General features: G+C 35.1%; 1 protein-coding gene across 5 annotated transcripts in view; it reads right to left on the minus strand.

Moving 5' to 3' along the window:
* The window catches only part of LOC131536829 (uncharacterized), a 51,626-nt gene extending 24,887 nt beyond the window's left edge, over positions 1-26,739 (minus strand). For 2 of the 5 annotated variants that reach the window (XR_009270097.1, XM_058769968.1), the window contains exons 1-5: positions 26,339-26,739; positions 21,727-21,876; positions 21,424-21,606; positions 20,801-20,999; positions 10,905-10,981 (exon numbers count right to left, since the gene is read on the minus strand). Coding sequence is in view for 4 of the 5 variants with exons in the window: in XM_058769968.1 (XP_058625951.1) it covers positions 10,905-10,981; positions 20,801-20,999; positions 21,424-21,606; positions 21,727-21,738 (471 nt within the window). In the remaining variant the exon portion in view is untranslated. Of the gene's footprint in view, positions 1-8,765; positions 10,982-19,635; positions 21,000-21,423; positions 21,607-21,726; positions 21,877-23,330; positions 23,433-26,338 lie in introns of those variants that run through there. The other 3 variants (XM_058769967.1, XM_058769965.1, XM_058769966.1) reach the window with 3 other exon arrangements.
* Positions 26,740-27,997: the final 1,258 nt, after the last annotated feature.

The following is a 27,997-nucleotide window of genomic DNA, read 5'->3' on the forward strand; positions in this document are numbered from 1 at the left end:
GTCCTGAAGACATGCAAACAGAGTTGACATAGAACAGTTATTGTTTTTAATAGGAAAATAAAGTTGAGTATCATCGGCATAGAGATGATATGATAATTTATATTTCTGAAAAATATAACCAAGTGGAAGCATATATAAGGAGAAAAGAAGAGGACCCAGAATAGAGCCCTGTGGAACACCGTAGGACATTTTAGCCCGAGATGAGAAATAGTTTCCCAGATTCACTGAAAAAGATCTGTCCTTAAGGTAGGAAGCAAACCGGCTCAGTACAGATCCCTCAAAACCAACTATTTGATCAAGTCTTTGAAGAAGGATGTCATGATCTATTGTATCAAATGCTGCACTTAAATCAAGCATGATTAAGATACAGCAAGAACCAGAGTCAAGGGAAAGTAAAATATCATTAGTAACCTTCACCAGGGCAGATTCAGTACTATGAAATTCTCTAAACCCAGACTGAAATCTATCAAAAATATTAAAAGTACTCAAGTAAGATGAAATTTGTGAATAAACAACTTTTTCCAAAACTTTTGAGATGAAAGATAATTTAGATATGGGTCTATAACTATTGAGATTATGCTGATCAAGATGATGCTTTTTTAACAGTGGTTGGACTATAGCATGTTTAAAAGAGGCTGGTACAATTCCATTTGTTAAGGAGTTGTTGATAATAGCAGTAACAACTGGACTTAAGGCTGGAAAAACCTCTTTGAAAATCTGCGAAGGCAGAACATCGGAGTGACAAAATGAGGGCTTCATACTAAGAACAATGTCATATAGCTGTGAAGGTGACACGGGTTGAAAATGAGATAGAGAGCTCCGATGAGGAACCATTTCTAGAGGCAAAGAATTTTGAAATGGTATGTTAGACCTGATACCCTCGACTTTATGGATAAAATGTTTTAAAACTGTTCGCACAAATCAGTAGAGAATTCTAATGAAGCACTAGGAACAGGATTTAAAAGGCATTAATTGTATTGAAGAGTATCTTCGGCCTATCTGCATTTTGTGCAATTATATCTGACATGTATTTCCTGAGCTTCCTTAGCGGCACTCTGATACCGTTTAAGACAATCTCTGAAAATTTCGTATGATATCTGAAGTTTATTTTTCTCAGCACGCCTACACTCTTGTCTAATGGCACGAACGGGCCCCTGAAGCCATGGCTGTGCTTTTTTCATCATCTTGGATCTCTGTAACCTTAAGGGAGCAACAGAGTCCAAGGTGGAAGTGCAGGTACTATTAAGAAGTTCAACTAATTCATCAGGATGGACACTAGAGGATAGAACATTCACAGCAGTTGGAATTAGGGTAGATATATACACATCATTGAAGGACTTGGCAGTAGAGGAATTAAAACATCTAAAATAACGAGGAGGATGATAAGATTTAGGCAGAGTACATGACAATACAGAGTCAAAAATAACTGGACAGTGATCAGAGATAACAGCATCACATAAATCCAAATTATTCACAGGAAAACCACGTGAAAACACTAGGTCCAACGTGTGACCCTTCTGATGTGTAGGTCCAGTGACAGATTGTATAAAATTAAGGGAGTCCATAAGACATGAAAACTCTTTGACCAGAGGTTTTGAGTGACAACAGACATGAATATTAAAATCACCCACAATTAAAAGACTATCAGAACGTGATACTAGAGAAGCCAAAAAGTCGGAAAATTCTTGGATGAAGTCCTTATTATATTTCGGAGTTCTGTAAACCAGGGCACAGAGCAAGGACGAGGGAAAATCAACCTTGAACAACTGCACCTCAAAACTATGGAAAATTTCATCAGGCAAGTGTTTGCACTTAAAACAGTTCCTGAAAATTGTTGCAATTCCACCTCCACGGCCAGCAGTTCTAGGAGAGTTAAAAAATGAATAGTCAGGAGGAGAGAGTTCCATCAGTGCTGTAGTATCACCAAGACTAAGCCATGTTTCTGTCATTAATAGAAAATCCAAGTCATGAGTAGTGCAAAAGTCATTTAAGATGAATGATTTGTTGGACACAGATCTAACATTTATTAGCCCAAATTTAACAGGACGGTCCACACTCCGAGAAAGATCTGAGATGAGTCTAGTTGGAGGGTGTATTGGTGAATATTCCAGAGAGAGAAGGTTGCCAGAGTTAACTCCAGTATCTAACCTGGCACGGGAGAAGTGGACAGGAGACCAAACAACTGGTATTTGATCATCAGCAAAGGTACGAGGATGACTGGCAGTACAAAATTTGCGACGTAAGCCGCGATGAACATAGAGTCGGCGACGGGCAATCCCCAACCCGCGACAGAGTTTATAGATTCCTTCTGGTAAAGGCGACGATGTGTTCAACTGAACCAGTTCAGCAGGTGAGTAGCAAAGAACCATTGTAGATAAAAACTTGTGAGGATCCAAACAACGAGTGAAGTCAATATGGCGTGCACATTGAAAAAACAGTAAAATACCGACCAGCACGGAGAAAACGCTAAGCCAAAAACAACGCATCTTTTCTGTCCCTACTACATGACCATGTTAGAAAATGCGTTAGCCCGAACACCACACAGAACCACCCTATTGGGTAGGAAAAGGGCAGAGCGAATAAGAATGCCCCAGACCTTTAAAACCCAAAACAGAGTAAACCGGTAACAGACCAGAGAGAAAGTGGAAACTTACCCACGGGTCGATACGCAACAAACTGGGGGAAATGAGGGGATCAAGGCTCGCGATGGGTCAATGAGGGACAGGAAAAGGATTACGAGGGAACACCAAAAATTCGGCTTAGTCGTTGATAAAATATAATCCACAGAAACCGGGAGTAAAAAGGCACGATGTCCACAGAGATTAATCCAGAGAGGGAAGCGAAGCCAGGGCAAAAAGCAGCGACAGACATGCCAGCCAGCGTGTGTTTACGGTATACTCTAAAGTCCTATAAAACAGGGTGCAAAAGTTCACAGAGAGTAAAAATACACAGGGTGCAAAATTCACAGTAGCCACAGAGTTTAATCCAGATCGGGAAACGAAACACCGGAGAGCAGCGGCAGACAGACATGCCAGCATTCACTCAACCGGAAGTCCAAAAAGGACCATAAGGGGCTTGGCCCCGTAATCGCTGTTTGCAGCTATATTTATAATTGCTATTAGTATTATAAACAGTGCAAAATACTCATTTGTTTATTCAAATATGTGTTGGCCTGTGCAGAATACGGGACAAATCGCGTGCCATATTGATTTGATACGGGACGCATCATTTTACCTTTAAATACACATTCTTACTATGTGTTTTCAGATCAATACTATCACTACCACTCGCAAACCACGCATCACACACTGTAGACAGCACAATCCTAACAACCTGCGCACTTTGCCTATGTCTGCTAATACATTACTTTCTTTTTCTATTGGTCTCTGGAATTGTCACAGTCTGCTGTCAACAAAGCTGATTTCATTACTTCCATTACTAATCATTCAAGACTAAACCTCATGGCCCTGACAGAGACCTGGATCAAACCAGAGGACAATGCTACACCTGCCTTTTCAAGATGCATGTGTTTATTTGTCTGATCTTTGATGTGATCATGCAGCAGTGCAAAGTTGATTCTGTGCTTACTTTATCTAATATTTTGTGTTTTTAAAATGTTGTAGATTTAAGTAGCAAATGAGAATCGCTAAAATTACTGCAGTCTGCGGTTCTCTCGGTTGGTTGTGCATGTTTTTCTTCCACACTTTTTCCTTCCACTCAACTTTCTGTTAACATGCTTGGATACAGCACTCTGTGAACAGCCAGCTTCTTTGGTAATTAATGTTTGTGGTGTACCCTCCTTGTGAAGGGTGTCAGTGATTGTCTTCTGGACAGCTGTCAGATCAGCAGTCTTCCCCATGATTGTGTAGCCTAGTGAACCAAACTGAGAGACCATTTTGAAGGCTCAGGGAACCTTTGCAGGTGTTTTGAGTTGATTAGCTGATTGGCATGTCACCATATTCGAATTTGTTGAGATAGTGAATTGGTGGGTTTTTGTTAAATGTGAGCCAAAATCATCACAATTAAAAGAACCAAAGACTTAAAATACTTCAGTCTGTGTGCATTGAATTTATTTAATAGACGAGTTTAACAATTTGAGTTGAATGAACTTTTCCACGACATTCTAATTTATTGAGATGCAGCTGTATATTCAATTATTATTGGATCTCCTTCAATGCTTTCAGAATCTTTACTTATTAAAATGATTTTGTTTCTGTATTTAAATTTTTTTTTAAAATGTATATTAACATTTTAATGACACTATATTTACTGAAATTTTATTTTTCAAAATAAGCAGAAAATAGTACAAACTTTGCTAAAGTGATTGTGTCGAACAAGTATTAACTTAGATATTATTTAAAAAACAACAACAACAACAACATTATTTTAGCTAAAGTACTTTGTATCAATACCGTGTGCCTTTTACACCGTGTGTGGAGCAAAAGGGCCCTCTTGCCACCTCATACATTTATAAGATTTTGCAACAAAATAAACAACTTGACTGATTTATTTTCACACAAAATCTGTTGCCCCATTAATGTTCAATACAACGTTTTTTTTCTTCTGCAATTATACATTTTAGGCGCAGTGAATAGCACATATTTTCTTAAGGTGGGCATTTAGCCCCATTGCACCCTACTCCCTTAGTTATTCTTGGAGACTTCAACATCCACCTAGATAAACCTCAGGCTGCAGACTTCCACACTCTGCTTGCCTCTTTTGATCTCAAGAGAGTGTTAACTATGGCTACTCACAAATCAGGCAACCAACTGGACCTTATTTACACAAGACACTGCTCCACTGATCATGTGCTGGTTACTCCACTGCACACCTTGGATCACTTCCTCCTCACTCTTAACCTCAACATGATTCCTGACACATCACATACCCCTCCACATGTCATCTTTCGACGTAACTTACGTTCACTCTCCCGTCTATCTGCTATGGCTTCATCTTCGCTTCCTCCCCCTAAACAGTTATCATCTCTTGATGCTAACAGTGCTACTGATACTTTCTGTTCCACTCTGACGTCTTGTTTAGATAATGTCTGCCCCTTATCTTCCAGGCCAGCCTGTACCACCCCTTCTGCCCCTTGGCTGTCTGACGTTCTCCACAAACATCAGTCTAAGCTCAGGGCTGAAGAAAGGTTATGGCGCAAATCCAGTGTTGGACAGTACAGCTTTTTCTTTATTCGAGAAACACTATATTTATAAAGGCTGATTTTTGTTTTGTTTTTAAGGAGCATAGAAGAGTGTCTTAGTCTATCATTTGTTGTCGAGTCACAGCCAAATAGCTTGTGTGAATCTTTTATAATACAATATTTTGGCCAAATAACAGAAAAAAACTGAGCGCCCACATGACGACAAAAAACTGTATACCCTGCAAGTTCATGAAAACGTAAATGCGATGTACATACTGCCTCTGATGTGGCGGTAATGATGGGGAAAAAAACATTCGCTGGTCAAAAACTTCGTATTTAAACTTGATTTTGGTGAAATGTTAATAATATAATGACACATGCAACTATGCAAATAAACATAGCCTATCTGTAGGCCTATACATTTATATGGTGACGCTATACAATAAGATTTTATTAATGAATTAACTAACATGAGTGAACAATGGGCAATACATTTATAGCAGTATTTATTCATCTTTGTTAATGTTAATTAATGACAATACAGTCGTTCGTTGGTAGTTCACCTTAGTTCACAGTGCATTAACCAATGTCAACGATCACAACTTTTGATTTTAATTATGCATTAGTAAATGTTGAAATTGACATTAAGATGTATATGTAATAAATGATGCAGAAGTATTGTTCATTCTTAGTTCATATTAACTACAATAGTTAACTAATGTTAATTAATTAATCTTATTGTTAAGCGTTACCCCTTGTATAAATATATCTGTATTGCCTACAGTAAAGCCACAATACCAACTATAAATAGGAGGTTTCCGGCCGACAGCAAAAATGTCACAATATGAGGTAAATCCGGCCCTGTACATGATTCTGATTTTTGTTGCCAAATTGGTTTGGAACAGTTGTTGAATAAACAATTAAACTGAACTATTATGCCTGTCTATCTGCTTGACTGACAGTTTTATTGATCACTGAGAGAGCATTGACTTGGTATGATGTTGGTTTAATATAAAAATTAATTAAAAAAAAAAAATAGCTTAGATGTAGTAAACTACTTTTGCCATGTTGCTGTAGCTTAGCTTGCTACATTTCCCAGGGCTGTAGCTTTAGTAGTGAAGCTTAATTTAATGAAGAGTAACTGTTAGCTTAGCTCACTACATTTTCCAAGTAGCTTGCCCAACACTGCGCAAATCACAAAATCCTACTGAGCTTAATTTATATCGATCACTCCTCTCTGACTTATCTGCTAATGTCTCCACTGCTAAAAGGACATACTATCATGACAAAATTAACAATTCGCCTAACTCTCGCATGCTCTTTAAAACATTTTCCTCCCTCCTTTGTCCTCCTTCATCAACTCTAACAGCTGACGACTTTGCAGCATTCTTCATTAATACATCACCAGGTGTGTTCAATGAAGATCAGGAGTCAAAGATGCGATTCAATCGAAGACATTTACTGAAGAAATAGTTTGCTGTTTCAGGCAGAAGTCAGCTTTAACACTCACACAGAGTTCGTCGGCTGCTCTCCTTCAAAAACACCAATAATTATACCCTGACAGAGGATGCTAATTGCGTCAATACATAGGTCAGCAACATTCTGATTGGTTCTAAAAACTAGATAAACTTAGACAGTTTCCACATATGGACGTAAACGTTTCAGCATATCTACAAATAATTATTGTAGGCGTCAGCAAATGAAGAAGACTGCTTAGCTCGGATCAGGATGGCGGCAGGAGACAGTCTTCTCATCTGACACAGAGAATAGATGCCGACACACACACACACAGAGCCCTTATCTGCATTTCAAGGTTTTCTAGCTTCTAGTGAGCATCTTATTGGTATGGTTTGTTATACACATACTATGCAGTCATCAATCTTGGAGAAAAGAAATACAGGATAGAACAGGAATTTTAATATCCATCAAACAATCTGGGAGGTTAAATACTGGTCAATAAGTTGATTTAATAATCACACAAGAAATACTAATAAAATAATTAATATCAGAAGGAAGGATATGGTCAGATCGGCTTCCACTCCATCCTCTCCTTCAGTAAAATATGTACAACTAATAAAACTTATCACTACTACAAGCTATGTTTCTCTCCTCTGTCATGTTTCAAGTTCATGGGCCGCCTAACTCGGAAACTCAAGTGTAAAAATGATCTCAAGAGTTCTCCAGTTGTAAATAAGATTTGGATGGCCATTCATGTCGATAATACGATAATTCTGAAAGCAAGTGAAGGCAGCAACTCAAAGATCTAGAAATACAGGCTAATAAGTAAGTGTGACTTACGAGTGGGGTGGGGCCAAGAGCCGTGGGAAGGGAGCGAGGCCAGTGGAGTTAATGATAATGAGCGACACCTGCGCCACTCACCAGTCTCGAGTCCCACGGAGGAGCTCCGGAAGGATAAAAGGAGGAGTGACGACAGTGCAAGACGAGAGAGGACCAGGCCTGGACTTTGATTTGTGTTTTGTGTGCGGCAGTCGTCCGTGAGGGGCTGCCGCTTTACTTTTATGTTTGGTTATTTTATTAAAACTTGGTTGAATGTTCGCCGATTCCTGCCTCCTTCTTCCCGTATCTATGAACTGTGTTACAATAAGATGCTTTAAAAATAAAAGATACTAATAGTGATGCATATTAACATCCACAGTGTATATAATAAGGCACACATTAACAAAGCACATATTGCTGATCACATTTTACCATCAGAAAACATTTCCATCAAAATTTTCAGGCACAACGATCTGAAAGCAGGTGTTTGGGAAAATAAATATTATTTAATTTCATTCTTTCATTTCAAATTAATTAAAAATAGCATTGTGTAACGACACTTCATGACATTATAAGAGACTATTCTGAGGGGCAATATCAAGTAAATTCCAAAATCTGAACCGTAACAAGAAAGGTTTTCAGACTTTTTCTGTAGTTTGTTGTGCCTGTTTGTAGGACTGCACAATTTGGCCAAAAATGTTGTTTTTATATATTAAGGTGACTACTAATAATTCTGATTATTGTTATTACTAAATAAAAACATTAAACAAAGTAATAATTATTAGCAATAGGCCTATATTTGACTGAAAACTGCAAAACTGCAGCGTGAACTGTTAACATGCAGGAGGCCTGTAGCTATAAATGTTTAGAAGGGTATAAGGATTTAATATAAAATAAATTACGATTAAAAATCATTTAAAGTGATTTTTTAAATTTTTTGTCAGGAAATCTTAATCCTCCTCCACACTGGAGAGAAACTTAGTGAGAAGTAGCCTATTATTTTTCATATTTTTACCCAAAATAAGGAGTTGTGAGCATTAGTGAATGAACATATGTAATGCAATGTTTTAGAATCTCTTTTCAAGAAGGGATGAAGATGAGCAACCACAGAGGTTATCACAGTATTCCAGTAACAAAACAACATAATACTAGTATTTACAACATTTGTATTTTGACTCTTCCCTTAATAGGTCACAGATCAAAGATTTTAAAAAGTACACATTGACACCAAACTTCATGATGCAATCCATTTTGTGAATTATTCATACCCGCCAGCATTTGGGCACCAAAAGCACTAACATGCTTTCATTTCATCATTATAAGTAAACCTAACTTGTGCAGCCACATTTTAGAGTGGCCTTTTATTGTGGCCAGCCTAAGGCACACCTGTGCAATAATCATGCTGTCTAATCAGCATTTTGATATGCCACACCTGTGAGGTGGATGGAGTATCTTGGCAAAGGAGAAGTGCTCACTAACACAGATTTAGACAGATTTGTGAACAATATTTGAGAGAAATAGGCCTTTTGTGTACATAGAAAAAGTCTGCTCATGAAAAATGGGGGAAAAAGCAAAAGTATTGCGTTTATAATTTTGTTCAGTGTATGTTGTTGAATCAGCATAGTGACTGGGTATGAAGGTCAAACAAACTTTTTGGCCATCGTGATGGACTTAGTAGTTATTAGGTATTTACTGTTTTGTATTCTGGTTGTTTATGTATTTTATTGCTTTGACTGTATCCCCTTTGAATGTTATATGTTTAATTAAAAAGACGCTTTTTTTAAATTAATTTTTTTTAAATTTTTTATTTTTTTATAAATGTCTTTATTGTTGCTGTTTGAATTTTTAAACAAAAAGGAGACAATAAATGGATTGGAATATCGAAGTGTATTTTTTAAAGTATGGCCATTGCGTATTATTGTCAGTCTTCTATTCAAGTACAAACAACGCATCAGAAACAAAACAGTAAAATGGACAATCATGCACCTACAAACACTCTAATACATAACATTTTATTGTGAAATCAGTCAGTTTGGATGTGTAGCTAATATGTAAATATTCATATGCCTGCATATACTACATTTATTATATAGAATAAATTTACCTTTCTAGCTGTCATTGGTTAAGTTATTCATCTAAATTGTCAAAACAATTTTACATAGAATAGTTGATTTAGTACATTACATTAATGACATGCAAAGAAATTACACTTATAAAAATATAAATAAGAATGATATCAAAAGTCATTTTGATATTTTGTAAGTACATTTTAGTGCTATGACAAGTAAATGAGAAAATGTTCCTTTTTATTTTATATAATAACTCACTGGGGATGCAGTTTATATCTTATATCTAATGATGCTACAACTTAAGAGTAAATGCACACTGTTTTTAATAATGGAGCATCTTCCCCTCTGTTGTAAATGGTGAAGTTGTACGTTAGGGGGAAAAATGATTTACAATAGTTAATAATATATTGTAACAATATTCTGTTTTTTGTGAAGTTACACCCACAAAGGGGCGACGTATCCTGAAAAATAAGAGTCAAGTTTAAAAAATAATAATAATAATAATAAAGAAATCATATTTGACACATAATGAAATTATTTGACTGTTACTAGTCCCAATAAGATGGAAAATAGCAGTAAATTATTCTTCTAATGTTTCTTTATGGTCTTGCTCTTTTTAGGGTTAATTACCTCTAGCGGTTAATGATACGGTCTCCCACACAAAAAGTAGGCAGAAAAATACTGTAACCATGGTCATATTTTTTTGAGCGTGTTTGTATTTGTTTTGACACATTTTAATGTCTCATATTGCTAGTAATAATAAAGTCTTTATTCAAATGCTGTATGTAAACAATTAAAGTGTGAATACAGTGAAATCTCTGCTGATGATCATGTAAAGCTTTTCAGAAGAGCTGATTTCATGCTAATAGTTCCTGTTTTCACCTCATTCATGATGCTGATGTCTTCAAATCACCTGTGAACTGCCACTTAAAGCTCATTCAATTGGTCTAAACAGACTGAAACCAACTGCAGTTCAACTAAGTTTAAATGTTTTTTGTTGCTTACACATCTGTACAATTACTTCTGAATCAGTTTATTATTCTATTTTATTCATATATTTTCATATTTGATTTCTTTATGTATGGGTATTCACCTATTTCTTTGTTAGTTTGTTCTTATGATAGATAAACGAATGAAAAGGTTAAGGTTTATATTAGATTGGCAAATAAAAAAAACTCATAGAATGTGAACTTTCACTTTTATCTATCCATCTTTGAAAATGTGGACCCAAAACACTGAATGCTTAAAATGTGTGAAATAATAAAAACATAAATTCATTAACTGATTATTTTGGATTTTAGCAGATCTGGGGCCTGTTTCATAACTTGTTTTATGAAAGAGGCCCCTGCTATTCCTGCCACAGCTTCAAGCTCCTCCCACAACAACTCGCCTTCAATTAAGCTCCGCCCACAACTCACCAATAAATGCTGTAATATTCCCATCAGTCTAGAAGTGAAGCAGAGCTGAACACTGAGGACACGAGAGACCCAGAACCCTGCAGAATGGAACATGAAGAGACCGAAGAACAAAGAGGTTGGTGTTTATTTTTGAATCATCATTAATGAACATTAAAAGTCATTATATTTGTAGTATGAAAAGTCATTTAGTTAAAATATCAAGTAATACACAGGACACTTTCTATGAACTGGGTACAAACTGGAGTCTAAAACTGACATTTTCTTTCGTCATTTTTTTATTTTCAACAAATGTCAATGAAAGGAGGTGCGAGGAAAAATCTGGAATTCTGATGCCTCCAGGAACAGTGTTGGGAAACATTGGGTTATACGCAGAGCACAAATTTATGTACGAGACACACATATCACTTTCACTATGGTTTGTGTAAAAGCTGAGATTGGATTGAGATTCAGTGGGTCAGTGCTAATGCATTTAATTTTTTTTAAATTCATTTTAAAATAAGGGTTTGTGCCAATATTGTTTTAAAAAGAGCAACTGATCAATGTGCCTAATTCATGAAAAGTTCCAGGGACATATAATTGTTTATTAAAATGTAACCAAAATTCACTGTTTTGCAGTATTGCAATTGTTCTAGTGTTATATTTGAGTTCACTTTGTCATTTCCCTTTAATTCTTTAATGATATACTAAAAAAATCAAATGCCCCATGAGTGGTTCGGAGAATAGATGGATGAAAATAAAACATTATTTTTTTTATTTTAGGCTTCATGGAACAGATCGAGGAGAGTGAAGGAGAGGAGAAAAATCATCACGTCAAAACTGGAGAAAAGTCATTTAGGAGAGACAAAAAGACTGGAAAGAGATTACCAAACAAAAAAAGTCTTCACATGAGGGTTCATGGTGGAGAGAAGATGCACACATGTGATCAATGTGGAAAGTGTTTCACACGAAAAGATAGCTTTAATATACACATAAAAATCCACACTGGAGAGAAACCACACACATGTGATCAGTGTGGAAGGAGTTTTGGACGAAAAGACCACCTTAAGGATCACATAAAAATCCACACTGGAGAGAAACCACACACATGTGATCAATGTGGGAAGAGTTTTGCACGAAAAAAACACCTTGAGGATCATATAAAAATCCACACTGGAGAGAAGCCGTACTCATGTGATCATTGTAGGAACAGTTTTGCACGTAAAGTAAACCTTAAGAAACACATGATAATCCACACTGAAGAGAAACCACACACATGTGATCAGTGTGGGATGAGTTTTGCACGAAAAGATATCCTTAAGCGGCACATGACAATCCACAGTGGAAAGAAACTGCAGACATGTGATCAGTGTGGGAAGAGTTTTGCAAAAAAATCAAACCTGACAATACATATGAGGATCCACACTGGAGAGAAACCACACACATGTGATCAGTGTGGGATGAGTTTTGCACGACAAGATATTCTTAAGCGGCACATGACAATCCACAGTGGAAAGAAACTGCACACATGTGATCAGTGTGGGAAGAGTTTTACTCACAAAGGAAACCTTAATGGTCACATGAAGATCCACACTGGAGAAAGGCCGTACTCATGTGATCAGTGCGGGAAGAGTTTTACATCAGCTTCAATCCTAAGGGTCCACCTGAAAATTCATACCAAAGAAAAGCCTCACATGTGTTCTTTGTGTGGAAAGTGTTTTAGTTTGCTGAGTCGCTTAAAAGAACACCAGAAAAGACACAGTGGTGTGAAGGAACATATGTGCTTTGATTGTGGGAAGACCTTTGTTAATGCTGCTGAGCTGAGAAGGCACCAGACAGTTCACACTGGAGAAAAGCCTTACAAGTGTTCACACTGTGACCAGAGATTTCATTTCCCAGGATATGTGAAAATACATGAGAGGATCCACACTGGAGAGAAACCGCACACATGTGATCAGTGTGGGAAGAGTTTTGCAAAAAAAGACCACCTTAAGATTCACATGAAAATCCACAATAGAGACGAGCCACATGTTTCACACACGTAGCACTCTGAAGTTACATCTGCATTCTCACTGTGGACAAAATCCACTTAACTGTGATCAATACAGTAAAAGAACGAGCATTATACCTGAAGAAACATGTGAACGTTTGTACGAAGGAGAAGCCTCACTATTGTTTTATGGCTGGGTGTTATGAGAATGTGTTTAAGATTCACTGATCTTGTGTCTTGATTTAACGTCACATGAAAAACGACATTGTATTGGTCATTCAACATGATGGCGTCAGTTTAGTGACTAGATTCAATAGTTTCAAGTGAGAACGTTTAAATGCCTCTACTTCTCCTGACCAGGTGCTGCTTAAGCCATTCAGGGTACTATTATCTTTAGGGACTAGGTTTGCTAGAGCAATTTTTTGTATAGTCTTTTGATGCTTTGGTTAAGGAGTCACTTTTGAGGCTGTGTGTAAGTTTAACTGCCTATAAAATACAGTGCATCAATCACAGGCTTAGTTGGACTTCATGACTGCAGCACCAAAACAGCACATTTTCAATCAAGAATCCTGCTGAAGATACGCCCGGATCTCCTGGTCTTTGCTTCTGAGTGTGCTACTGTATTTTAAAATTACATAAGAAAAGACATGATGTGAAAGGTCATATGTGTTTTGACTGTGGGAAGAACTAAAGCTGCACTAGAGAGATCACAATGGAGACAAACCTTATAAGCTTTCACACTTTGAAAAGCAGTGGCAGTCTAGTCCACAGTAACTCAGCTCTACTGAATGTTTCAAGCTGATTTTGAGATGTAGGCTAACATTTTATTGTGATATGATAATGAGCAGTGAAAACAGCACATTTTCAACATCTATGCTAGGGTTACACGATTATGGACATATTAGAATTGTTGATTAATTCCCTTTGTATTGTAATTGTTGATATACATTAAAATACTTCTGAGAGTGGCAACTGCATGTCATATTATGTAGATTATACACATCCAAACTGGACAATACAGGGTGCTGTTGAAAAGCAATAAAAATGCCTGGTTTGATGCATCTTTACTTTGTTAAAAAAATGGCTGTGGCATCCATGTTTCTTGTTCACAGCCACAAGAGGCCATAACTCTGCTATGCTTATTTTTGCTTGAGTTAATCATTGCAGTTTTGTTGGTGAAGCCTTCAAGTGCATTTGGGAAACTTGATGTTTTGTTTTTTAAAAAGGACGAGCGTTTCAGTTTGTCCCACCCAAACTTCCTTTAAACACATGCTTATGTTCCTCTGAAGAGGTGAGACCAGCATGACACTTTAAAAAAAAAAGTTTAAACTATTATATTCAGATTACACTAATGACTGTTTTCTCTGTGTATTACAGCACTGGACGAATGTTTAGGTATTGATGTGCAAAGATAACATGATTAAAATAACAATTTTAATCACCATCTTTATAAAATCTTTCAGTGAGTGATTATTATTAAAACGGGTAAAACTCAGGTTTAAGAGGTGCATTATGTTGTAGTCATTTTTAGTTGTGTAGTTTTCTTTCAGGCCACTACAGGGCGCAAAAGGTATTTGTTGTTGAATCATAGTGACTGGGCATGAAGAAGCTCAAACTAAATTTTTGGCCATCATGATGGACTTATTAGTTAGACGCTTTTTTAAAATGTCTTTTTGTTAAAAAAAAATTAAACCGCAACAAAAATACATAATACATCATTTTTGATTGTGATATCATTCAGTTTGGATGTGTAGCTAATATGTAAATATTAATACACCTGCATATACATAATATAATAAATTTACCCTTCATTGGTTGTTAAGTTATTCATCTAAATTGTCGAAACAATTTTAAATAGAATAGTTGATTTAGTACATTATATTAATGACATGTAAATAAATGACACTTATAAATAATGATATCAAAAGTAATTTTGTAAGTACATTTTTGTGCTGTGACAAGTAGATGCATCAACATCCTTATATCTAATGATGCTACAACTTAAGAGTAAATGCACATTGTTTTTAATAATGGAGCATCTTCCCCTCTGTTGTAAATGGTGAAGCTGTACGACAAATGTTTTTCAATAGTTTAAAATATTGTAACAAGTATTGTGAATTTTTTGTGAATTTATACCCACAAAGGGGCGACGTATCCTGAAAAATAAGAGTCAGGTTTAAAAAATAAAAAATAAATAAAGAAATCATGAAATTATTTGACTGTTTATTTTGATTATTTGACTTGAGTCCCAATAAGATGGAAAATATCAATAAATTATTTTTCTGGTGTTTCTTTATGGTCGTCCCCTTTTTAGGGTTAATTACCTCTAGCGGTTAATGATACAGTCTCCCACATGAAAAGTAGTCAGAAAAATACTGTGACCGTGGTCATTTGTTTTGAGTGTGTTTGTATTTGTTTTGACACATTTTTATGTCTTATATTGTTAGAAATAATAATAAAGTATAGAGTAGTTTTATACATTTTTAGCGTTTCTTGATTCAAATGCTGTTTCTAAACAATTAAATAAGGTGTGAATACAGTGAAATCTCTGCTGATGATCATGTAAAGCTTTTCAGAAGAGCTGATTTCATGCTAATAGTTCCTGTTTTCACCTCATTCATGATGCTGATGTCTTCAAATCACCTGTGAACTGCCACTTAAAGCTCATTCAATTGGTGTAAACAGACTGAAACCAACTGCAGTTCAACTAAGCTGAAATGTTTTTTGTTTCTTACACATCTGTACAATTACTTCTGAATCAGTTTTGAAGTTACCTTCCATAAGTTTATTCTTCTGTTTTATTCATATATTTTTCTATTTGATTTCTTTATATATATATATGTGTATTCACCTATTTCTTTGTTAGTTTGTTCTTATGATAGATAAATTAAAAAATTAAGGTTTATATTAGATCGACTCTCAAATAAATTAATTAAAAAAACTCTTTATCTATCCATCTTTGAAAATGTGAACACTAAACATTGAATGCTTAAAATGTGTGAAATAATGAAAACATCAGTTCATTTTCTAATTATTTGGGATTTTAGCAGATCTGCTATTCCTGCCACACAGTTTGGGGCAGTTCTCCTCTGACCAGACGAAATCTGATCGGATACGGACTGAGAAACAGACTAGGAAAGAAACAGACAAATATTAGCGTAGATGCCATTCTTCTTACGATGTAACGAGCAGTGTTGGGCAGTAACTAGTTACTAGTAATTTAGTTACTGTAATATTATTACTTTTTGCAGTAACTAGTAGTGTAACTAATTACTAATAAGATTTCAGTAATAATATTACAGTTACCATCCATAAAACAGCTTAGTTACTTTTGATGCCTCAACCCTGCTGATTTAAAATCCAACAATCAAATAATTCCTAGATTTATTTTCATAATTTTCATGACTCGCACATGCATGTGATATCCCCAGTGCAGCAGGCAAGCTTTGAATATGGAAAAGCTTACATTCAGCAGATAGAAATATTGCATTATATTGATTTTGTCAGGAAAAAAGATCTGTTGTGTAAGTTGTGGCTTTACTTTACTCTGGCATTACATCCCTCTGATCAGCATGTGCTACATTATATTAATATAATTCAAAATATTTTTGGAAAATTAAACAGTTTCTTACAAACTCATGTGATTTGATAAAATACATGACAAAATTTAATTGCATATGGGTAACGGAAAAATTACTTCAAGCTACACATGAAAATTAATGAGATGAATACAACACTTCTGCTTGAATGCCACTATCAATCACTATTGAGTGTTTGTAATAACTTCTGACTGCGATCCAATGTTGATTTTGGTCAAATGATGAGGCAGAAATATGTTAGTAACATTCTAGAAGAATTTTATGTAGAAGATACACAGTTACAACTTCTGTGGGGCGTGAAGGAAAAGTAATGTAACTAGTAGTGTAACTAATTACTGTTGCCAGAAAGTAATAAATAAAGTAACAATATTACTTTTGAAAGGAGTAACTAGTAATGAGTAATATATTACATTCTTTGAGTAACTAGCCCAACACTGGTAACGAGTACATCGTGTGTTATGGGGAGTGTTCGGTTCCGGTTGATCTAATTAATGCAGCCTAACAATCCTTTAACGGATTTGAATAATAGAAGTGTATTAGTGTGTTATGTGTAAGCCAGGCTAAAGAGATGGGTCTTTAATCTAGATTTAAACTGACAGTGTGTGTCTGCCTCCCGAACAGTGTTAGGTAGATTGTTCCAGAGTTTGGGTGCTAAATAGGAAAAGGATCTGCCGCCCGCAGTCGATTTTGATATTCTAGGTATTATCAAACGGCCAGAGTTTTGAGAACGCAGCGGACGTGGAGGACTATAATGTGATAAGAGCTAAACCATTCAGGGCTTTATAAGTAATTAACAAGATTTTAAAATCTATCCGATGTTTGATAGGGAGCCAGTGCAGTGTTGACAGAACCAGGCTAATGTGGTCATATTTCCTGGTTCTAGTAAGGACTCTAGCTGCTGCATTTTGGACTAACTGTAGTTTGTTGATCAACCACCCAATAAAGCATTGCAATAGTCTAACCTTGAGGTCATAAACGCATTAATTAACATTTCTGCATTTGACGTTGAGAGCATAGATCACAATTTAGATATGCTTTTGAGATGAAAAAACACAGTTTTACAGATGCTAGAAACATGGCTTTCAAATGAAAGATTGCTATCGAACAGCACACCTAGGTTCCTGACTGATGAAGAAGAATTGACGGAGCAGCCATCAAGTGTTAGATAATGTTCTAGGTTATTACATGTGGGGTTTTTAGGTCCAAACATTAATTAACAAGCACAGGCATGTTCTAGTTTGCCAAAGTAGTTCTTGGGAACGGTAGTGAATATCAAAAATCTGTTCAATCATTTCTGTGCGGCTCAGTCCAAAGATCTTCTGAGCCAAGTTTTGAAACAATTGGATCAATTTTGAAGGGAGTAGTAGCGAAAAGACAGAATACTGTACTTTTCAAAATGGCTGCTACTGTAATGGGTGGAGTCTTAATGTATGCTATTGAATGTGATCAGCATGAAGAGAGTAATCAGGTGTACTGTTTAATTTTTCTACAACAAGGGGTTCAGGAGTTATTACCATTTCAATGTTGAGTTTTTGAACTGGTGATGGCACTATAGAGTTGGTCAGATCACTATTCATGGCCATCACGACAAGTGTACCAAATTTCATCATTTTCCTATGTTCCCTCCATAGGGCTGCCATAGAGCCCCATTGGACAAGAAGAAAAAATACAGCTGCAAGCAGCGATTCCGGGGCCAAGCCCACGAATGGGCTGTAGTGCAGTGCACCGTGGGAAGATAAAAATAAATAAAAAGGCACAAATTGACAAACGTGAAAAGTGGCCGCATCGGAATTATCGGCGAGAATGACCTTAGAATGAACAGAAGTTCAAATGAAAATGAATGCGGCACGGATAAAAACATTTATTTCTAATCCAGGAGCAATACAGATTTGTACAATGCTGATCTGGATAATAAACGAATCAAAATAGCAAAAAAAAAAAAAACAATTTTGTAAAGTTGTATTACACAGGACTCAAACCCTCAACCTCCAGGTCATGTGCCTGTTGCGCCACTGGGAAGATGCCTGCTTAGTCAGATGCTGAAGTTAGGAAATTCAACTGAGAATTAATTTGTACATAAAAACCCTCTGTCACATTGAATATATTTAGATAAGATCAGAGTGCAACAGAAGAAATTTATGCATGATTTCTTGCCAGAGTACCTTTTGCAGTGTGGGCATGTGTCACACTGAGTGGCGAACCTATGACATGAAGCATTCAAGATCTGTGTTGTAACTAGTGATGGGAATAACGGCGTTATAAATAAACGGCGTTACTAACGGCATTATTTTTTTCAGTAACGAGTAATCTAACGAATTACTGTTTCCCCCGTTACAACGCCGTTACCGTTACTGACAATAAAATGTGGCGTTACTATATTATATTATTAGAATTTAATTTTTCAGTTCATCTGAATGGATGCGCAGTGTAGCTGTATTTGACGTACCATAAACTTTAGTGTGAAGCGCACGACTTGCCGTCGCTTTCTCTCACATACCCGTACGCAAAGAAAGATACAGAGCAAGAGAGTCTTTCATAACATGCAGAAGTGACGCGCTACATGTAAACTATATTCTTTGTTGTATTTTCCTGTCAAAATAACGGAGTTCCTTTAGAATTCTTCAGCTTTTAAGAACTGCCGGTTTCTCTGGTAGTGGGCGGAGCTAATGCGGAAACGACAATCTCATTGGCACGCAGACAACGTGATTAATATTCATGAACCCAGCAGCTCTTTAATCCTTAGTGCATTTTATATTGATGACAAATATGCATTCATACTTGGTTATTCTAATTACTAAAATTGTATCATCATATAATATTAAATTATCATAATATTATATTATAATGCTTGACTGACTGATGCTAAGTGTCAGTAGATACATAGTGTAGATTAATGTACAATGTTTTATAATAATAATTTATTCTTTTTAGTGTCCATTTCATTAATTTAACATTTAACATTAGGGGCACCCAAATTTGACATTTGAATTTTTTTTTTAAAGTAACGCAATACTTACTTTCCCTGGTAATTAGTTACTTTTATAATGATGTAACTCAGTTACTAACTCAGTTACTATTTGTGAGAAGTAACTAGTAACTATAACTAATTACTTTTTTAAAGTAACGTGCCCAACACTGGTTGTAACGCATTGAGCTAGTCCCTCATGCATGTTCATTAGGCTTCAGAGGAGAGGTTTAGGGGTGAGAATGAGCTCACAAAAAAGTTATTTTGCATGTTAACCAGAGTAACATGCAAAGTTAAGTTAGTGGTAACAGCTTGTTAACGTCACATTAAACACAGGCATGTGGAACATCCAAGAGGTATTTCTCGGGAATGGAAATTATTAAAAAAAAACGGTTTGTTCATTTCTGTGTAGCTCAGGTCCAAAACCATCTTATCAGATTTGTCAATTTGTAGGGGGTAGCAAGATAAACTTCTGTTCATTTAAATATTGGACAATTTTTTTTTTTTTTTTTAACGTAAACTGAAAAATATATCAAATAAAAGAAAAAGAGTCATTGACATAAGGCAAGGAACATAAAGAGAAATCTAAATTTGTAGAAGGTTTCAAAATTAAGTTGTTTGCAAAAATGTCAAAAACAGTAGGTGGCATTGTATGCAGTGTTCTCAGGGCCTTTCAGGACATGCGGTTGATGATCTCTATCTCGTGCTGATGTGTTAAACGTTGAGAGATTGCAAATATTTGTGATTTCAAAATGGTGGACAAGTGGTTTTTACAAGCCTGACAAAATTCATGGATCCGGAATGAGTCAAGAAGTCAATAGACAGTTATGAACCAACTGTTGAAAAGTTACAAGGAAAATGCACACAATAGTTTATTCGAAATCATCACTTGTTGGAAGAGAAGCGGATTGTGCAGGTGGGGAGAAGCTTATAAGTGGGGTTGTTTCTTGTTGTATGTCTGGATGCGATGGCTCTGGATATGCAAGGTGGGTAAAACAGTCATGTATGGTGATTTGCATTGTTGGGAGGTCTAGAAGGGAGTCCATTATAGTGTCTGTAGTGGCGGTTTTTGCACTGTTGATCTTATGCCGTTATTTTCAATGTTGAGCGTTTTAATGTTATCAGATGTTGTTTGTATTGTCAGCTTTGCATGAGTGTGTAGAATAATCACATCGGACTTGTAAAATGTCACATTTGTGACACAGGACTCTGCTGCATGACAATGCCATGTCTTTGAGTTGATGTTTTAACGGACAGATGTAGGTGCCATTGACTTTTGCACCCATTATGTTGGCTGTGATGCATTCGGATGTTGTCAGCTCAATGGGAAATGTGGTGTCTTTGGTCGTTGACAGGAATTTTTTACCTTGGAAGATGCACAATGAGAGGTTAGTCATGTAGAACCAAGATTCAATATTGATGTTGTGCTGTAGTCCCCAAACTGTACGCTCTACCACCCCAGTGGTATCTGCTATGGTGCAAGTTGTTTTTTCAAGAAAAGTGCCATCTTGTAGAATGTTATGGCCTTCACTTTCCAACTGAATGCATTTGGCTCTGATATTCACCTGCAGAACAAACAAAAAGAAACCATATGAATTAATAGCCCTCGTGATACATTTTTGGTTACACTACTTTGAGAGTCCAGTTTATACATTGTAGAAACTATAAGTAACGTTGCAAGCAGATGTCAGCTAACTCAGAATGATACTTGATTAGGGTTAGTGTTAGATAAAGTTGATTTGTACATAGTTTGTACTATGTTAGCTGAAGGACTATCATAAACTGTTTGCAGATATTGAGCCAATGGTCTACGAAGTGTGACTAGTAGCTGATATTTAACTGAAATCATTTATAGTTAGTGGATTTGCAGAATGAACGGATGTGTAAAGAGCACAGTAAACCTGGATTTGTATTGTCAAAGCTACCAGCACTTCCTTTAAGTCTTTAGTATGGTTTAACTTTTGCTAAAAATTGAGTAATAGTACTTACACTCTGGTATTCCATGTCCATTTGAAGAATTTGGGTGATTGTCTTGTTGCTATTATGGTGGGGTTGTAGGGGTAATCTAATGAAGTTAAACAAGACCATTTGGACTGGTGTGTAAACATTATGTCCTTTTCCCTTTCTCTCCTTGCTGGCTGTAGGGCCACGTGGTTTAGTTGCACGGGACATCTAAAGCATGAGAAAAAGAGGTTAAGAGAACAAGTCTTGGTTGATATATAGCATTTGTAAGAATCAAACTTAAATTTACCGGTCTGTCTCAATGGTTAGAAACTTGGAATGGAGCTCTACCTTGACCACCATAATTTGAAGTTTTGTGGTGTTGTTGTAAAACTCCTTCAAAATATAGAGGTTTTATTCCATGCCATAAAGGTGTCACATTGTGCATGTAATCCATTACTGTCTGGTGGAGACTTGTGGTTGTTGAAGTACTTGCCATATCTACAGAAAATTCAAAATGTGATATAGAATTATTATAAATCCAATTTAACAAAGTCACAACATATTTTACGAAGAAAACAAATCATTTTCTTTTCTTTGTTGGACATCTCAGTTGTTGATGCAGAGTGTGGACCAGTATAAACCACCATATTTAAATGCTTATGTTAATTGTGGAGCTTAATTGTGTTATGAGGTAATTGTTAACCAGCTTGTTAGTTTATTGCTTTCACATGATAGAACAAACTTTTGTATCTTATTAACTTGTTTGTATTCTTTTATATGTCATTTTCAAAATGCTGACTGACATCCCTGGACGACAAAACCAGTCTTAAGTGTAAATTTTTCGAAATTGAGATTTATACATCATCTGAAAGCTGAATAAATAAGCTTTCCACTGATGTATGATTGTTAGGATAGGACAATATTTGGCTGAGATACAACTATTTGAAAATCTGGAATCTGAGGGTGCAAAAAAATCTAAATATTGAGAAAATCACCTTTAAAGTTGTCTAAATGAAGTTCTTAGCAATGCATATTACTAATCAAAAATTAAGTTTTGATATATTTACGGTAAGAAATTTACAAAATATCTTCATGGAACATGATCTTTACTTAATATCCTAATGATTTTTGGCATAAAAGAAAAATTGATTATTTTGACCCATACAATATAGTTTTGGCTATTGCTACAAATATACCCCAGCGACTTAAGACTGGTTTTGTGCTCCAGGGTCACATATGTTGCTGTTTTTGAAATTCTTTAATCTTCTTTAATCTTAATGTGTAGATTGTTCAGTATTTGGTAGTAATTCATGAACATTAGCATAACAATTAGTGAAGAGAAATAATGCATAAAATTGACAAGAACATGAAATTGAGTGTGAAACAAAATGTATTTTAATTTTCTTTAATAAGAAATATCTCCAAATACTTTGTTTATATACTGATATTTCATGGTTTAATTAAATTTCTGAGCACAAAAGGACATATCTAAATCAGAGTAGTGAAATATATAAATGTTGGTAGTGAAACAATACTGAAAAATGTTACCACATCATATATAACAAAATAATATAATAGAGAAAATATGTCTTTCATTAACTGTGAATATACAAACAATATAAAATAGGTGCAAACAGCAATATAGGTAGGAAGTGTAATGCAGTACATATATTTGTCCTATATATTGTGTATTATTTGTGTACATGTATTTGCACATAAATGCATTGAATGTTGTGTTTAATAAATTCAGAGGAAATCATTATTAGAAAGAATGGTTTCACATCATCTGAAATAGAAGCGACTTTTGCAGTCTAGCATTGGCCACAGTGGAGTTGCCACAAACATACTTGCTATATTATGAAATATCTGATATTCCGATTCTGAAATATGTGCAAGTAAATGTATTTGGTTGTTTAAACACTTTTATAATGACCGTGTTAGTTGATCTATACCGGGTGATGGGCGCCGCCATGTTTGTTCACGCTGAATCCAGCTGTGGGATTTACAACACGTAAATTCATCCTCTCCTCCCGAAACACGTTAAAATAAGTCTCCAGTAAACTGGGAGAAGAGCAGAGTAAACTTTAAAGTTATCTACACAATCTGTATATGATATCAATAAAACATGTCGTCAGGTTATATTTGTAAGGATCATTATTGCTGCTTCCATAGACATCAGCGTGTATTTTACAAACTATAAATGTATGGTTTTGCTAGTACTTATGTGTATTTAAATGTCTGAAATCTAAAATAAGCATTATATGGTTGAAAACACTGAATACGTGATAATATGACAAGCGCTCGCGCGTCTGATCTGGCTCCGCGCCAGAAAGCAGATTTGAATTCAGCAGTTGATGACGTGACGCACTGAACGTTCTAATCACACCGGTGTGATCATAGACATATAAATACCTAGACGCCTCATTGGCCGCTTCGGTCCGTTGCTGCGATACGTCAACACGTCCGCCATGTTTGTTAGGGCAAGACTGCCTTAAAAACAAATGGAGGTAAACGGGGGAGCTGCGTTTTTTTCGGGATAAAAACACGATAACGTTTACATTTATCAACCAATTTCAGTGGTTTGTGATCTACATGGAGTTAAAAATAACTCTGCCTCCAGTTATTCAGTTAGGCTTGTAAAATTCATCATTTTCTTAAGAAATTGTAAAAGCTCACACTCACACTCGTGTTGATTTGGCTGATTTTTTTCGGTTAACAATTCTAATATTGATGTAGTATAACTGTGACATATACATGTAATGTAATTTTAATGTACATTAAATGAAATTAAGTTGTTTCATTGCTTTCTCTGTCTTCAACCCCAACATTTGAGCTTTTCTCGTGCTTCAGGTCAAAACACAGCTCGTTCCCTTTGAAATACTGAGGGAAAAAATCTAAATAATATATATTTTAGCACTAATAATTTACCATCATTGAGAAAATTGAATAAAACCAGCAAATACAAATCAAAAAGGGACACACTGGTAGTCTGCTTTTTATTTTCATAGCACACTATACAGATAAAAACTCCACAACAAACAATAACAAATGTAACTGATAATCCTTTATGGATCCAGTAAAACTTATAGTGGTAAACTAATATGCACTGATGCACAGCAAAAATATAGTAAATGTGATATGTAATATTAAAATGTATACGTAGTACAAGTGGTAGTGAAGTGAATAATATATAAAGCGAGTATAACAGCACAATAACTGATATAATAGATTTATAATAGCACAAGTTATATGTGTAATACAATAATAAATAAATTAATAACAATAGATGAATAATAGCAAGTAGAATATGTAATATCAAGGGTGGAATAATACAGAATAGACAATAATGAAGAATAAATTAACAGTAAATTATAAAGTAAATTAAATAATCGTGAAAAGTACAGTTTTATAATGGTATTTGTGTAATAATTATTAAACAAAGTAAGACACAACTAATGACAAGCAAAAAAAAAAATGTGGTCATGAATTCCAAATTGTGTTCAATTAATGAGCTCCTTGAGTATTTTATATATTTCGTTGTGACGAAAAAACCTGACTAATAAAGACTAAATCTCCACTGCTTCCCTCAAGATTTTCCTATATTTTCTAATTAGGTTTTTCAATGAATGAGTAAAATAATGTAAACAACTTGACAAAGCTTGACATTTTGCTCCACAATGGAAATTACACACACCCATGCGGAAAACACACATTCTGAAACAGTATATTTTTCAATATGTTACTACATAGGAATGTTTGGGGTGTGTGAGTGTGTGCTGTTTACGTTGTACAACAAAATGTCAAAGTATAGTTATGTTTAATACAGACCAGAATATTAAAAAAAAAAAACCTTCCTATAAATCAAAATTAATAATCATTATTACAACATAAAGAGCAATAATAAACAATGATTTTGTCATGATATTGCAGCTTCACTCACTAAGGAGTTCCTGTGTTTCTCATTTCTAGGCTATTTACATTATGCATTTTTTGTGTAAATGCACATAAAGTACATGATCAGCATTAAACAGCCTGTGTAAAAAAAAAAGTGTGAAAAAAATTTAAATGCAGTCTATAGTATTGTGATTGACTGAAAAAACTGGTTATTTTTAAATATTTGACAAAAACGACAGAAACATTTAATAAGGTAATTATATTGTTATAAAAGTTACCCTTACAAAGGTTAAAAGATGCTCCTGGAAGTCTGTTCCGGGGAGAGAGAGTGGTTTGAATATGATCAGGGTCATTCAGGGCTGTTCTGGGTTTTAACGAGTACAAATACAACATTAGGCTGTGAAGTATAGTCTCTTGGAAATGTAGAGAACAGGCTTTCCTCAGCTTTCCTTAAGGCTTGCTTTGTCCTGTTTGCAGTTGGCTACAAAAAAAAAAAAAAAAAAAAATATATATATATATATATATATATGTATGTATATATATGTATGTATATGTATATATGTATGTGTATATATGTATATGTATATATATATATATATATATATATATATATATATATATGTGTGTATATATGTGTGTATATATGTGTATATATATATATATATATATATATATATATATATATAAAATCAGTCCACAGTTTTATGATAAGCTATTAAATCCTTTTAATCAAGTGATGATAAACTTACTCTTTGTAAACGAATAGTGAAATTAAAGAGAGATGCTTTAGCTCCATCCCTGATACTGACAGTCTGACACCGTCTTGTCAAAGTGCTCACTGTACATATTGTGCTCATAACACAATTTAGTGTATGATATAAACTACAATACAAGTTAAAACTTAATAAGAATTAATTTCAACTTTGATTTCTTATAAAGTCTCAGCTTTCACTGCTTACTAGCCATATCCCTAGCTATTAATAATCTGACACTGGTGGCTAATTAAGCGGTCAACATAATGCTAAAAATGACCAAAAAACATCCAGAAATAAGTGTTCAGTCTTACCTGTGAAAGATAATACCCCGAGATCTGTTTTTATTAATGTGCGACGGTCTGTGATGCCCAAGCTGCCGCTGAGTCAGGTGTGTTTTCTTCTGTCCCGGTATGAGAGTTCTGGAGAGTTGCCCGCACCAATATGGCGGCGCCGTTGACGTGCGGTCGAGCGACCAATGAGGCGTCTAAGTATTTATTATGTCTATGGGTGTGATTGTACGCGTCAAAGGGTTAAAGACTATTATTTTGAAGTTTAGCCTCGTCTGCGTGTTGCTCGTTCTTGCCTGCTGTGTGCACCGTGACAGTATTGGATGTCATCATTGTTTAAGATCTGCATAATAACTTAGTACATCTTATTAGTGTTTTTACTGTAAAATAACAAATACAAGTCTTCATGAAAACATTCCAAAAGGCTTTATAATGTGGTCGTATTATTTATAAGTGGTTTTTGTCTGCTTTAAGTGAAGTAACTTCATTGTACCTAAAGCAGACAAAGACCACTTATAAATAACATTATTTCTCATTTTCTTCATAATATCAGTTTGATGGTACCCTTTAGACAACTGTTGATAAGTAACTCTGCCACTACATGTCAACTAGCAGTCATTAGAGTATTAGTAGTGTGTCTGCTAAATATCTGGTAAGACTTTTTGATGATTCACCAACAGACATTCTACTGACTATAAGCAACTTTGCAAGTACATCAACTTATTCTACCAACTGTAACCTTACCCTAAGCGTACTAATACTCTATATAAATAAAGATGACCTGATTTGACTTGACTTAAGAATATAATGCATTATAAATACGGGCTTCATAGAAAGTGTTACTGGAAATTGAGGAAAGAAGGAGAACATTCAGTTGGTGGGTACTGGGTATTGCTCTTTTAAACTTAAACTTAAATTTAGAGTTTAGAGTTTGGAGTTAGATGTCCGTAATTCTGTGTGGTTCTCTCTCTCTACAACCCCAACAGTGCATAAGTGTTCAATCAGAAAGATATATTACAGAGTTAAACATGTTAAAGAAAATGTTTCTTATTTAATCCCTCCCCTCTTTCTCTCTCTTTATGTCTCTCAGGAGATGAAGCCTACAGCCTTTCTGTCCATGCAGCAACTGATGGAAAAGGTTTTTTTTAATTTTATGATGTTGTATTATGTGTTATTGCAAAATGTGTGTGTGTATATATATATAAATATAAATTCTTGAATCATTCTTGAGTCTTGTCTTGCCTCTTTACAAACTTTTAAACATCTGGCTGTAATTTAATGAAAGCAAATGCTCATTTCATTTGATTCCATGTTTATTAGGCTATACCTGATAATGAGCTAATTCAATTTAAGGGGGTTAATCAATATATTTCAAGAAACTAAGACTTAAGATAGCCTACTCCACTTTTTCAGTTGTTTAAAGATTGAAATACATTTATATTTGAAGTGTAAATTAATTTGTTTAAATTTAAAATCGTTACTCAAAAGCAGGTATTACACACAGTCCTTTGTTTTATTTTGTTTATTCATGTATTTGCATTTGGATCCGGATCCTTGCGTCTCCTGTCATCTTTATCTACCTACAAATGGTTTTGTTTGTCACTAGTATTTATTTTTTTAAAGATCTACTTTACCAAACAAACCTTGTTAAATATTTGCTCGCTGGTGTATGTAAATGTTTTG

Source organism: Onychostoma macrolepis, chromosome 03 (genome assembly GCF_012432095.1).
Source record: "Onychostoma macrolepis isolate SWU-2019 chromosome 03, ASM1243209v1, whole genome shotgun sequence".
Lineage (NCBI taxonomy): Eukaryota > Metazoa > Chordata > Actinopteri > Cypriniformes > Cyprinidae > Onychostoma > Onychostoma macrolepis.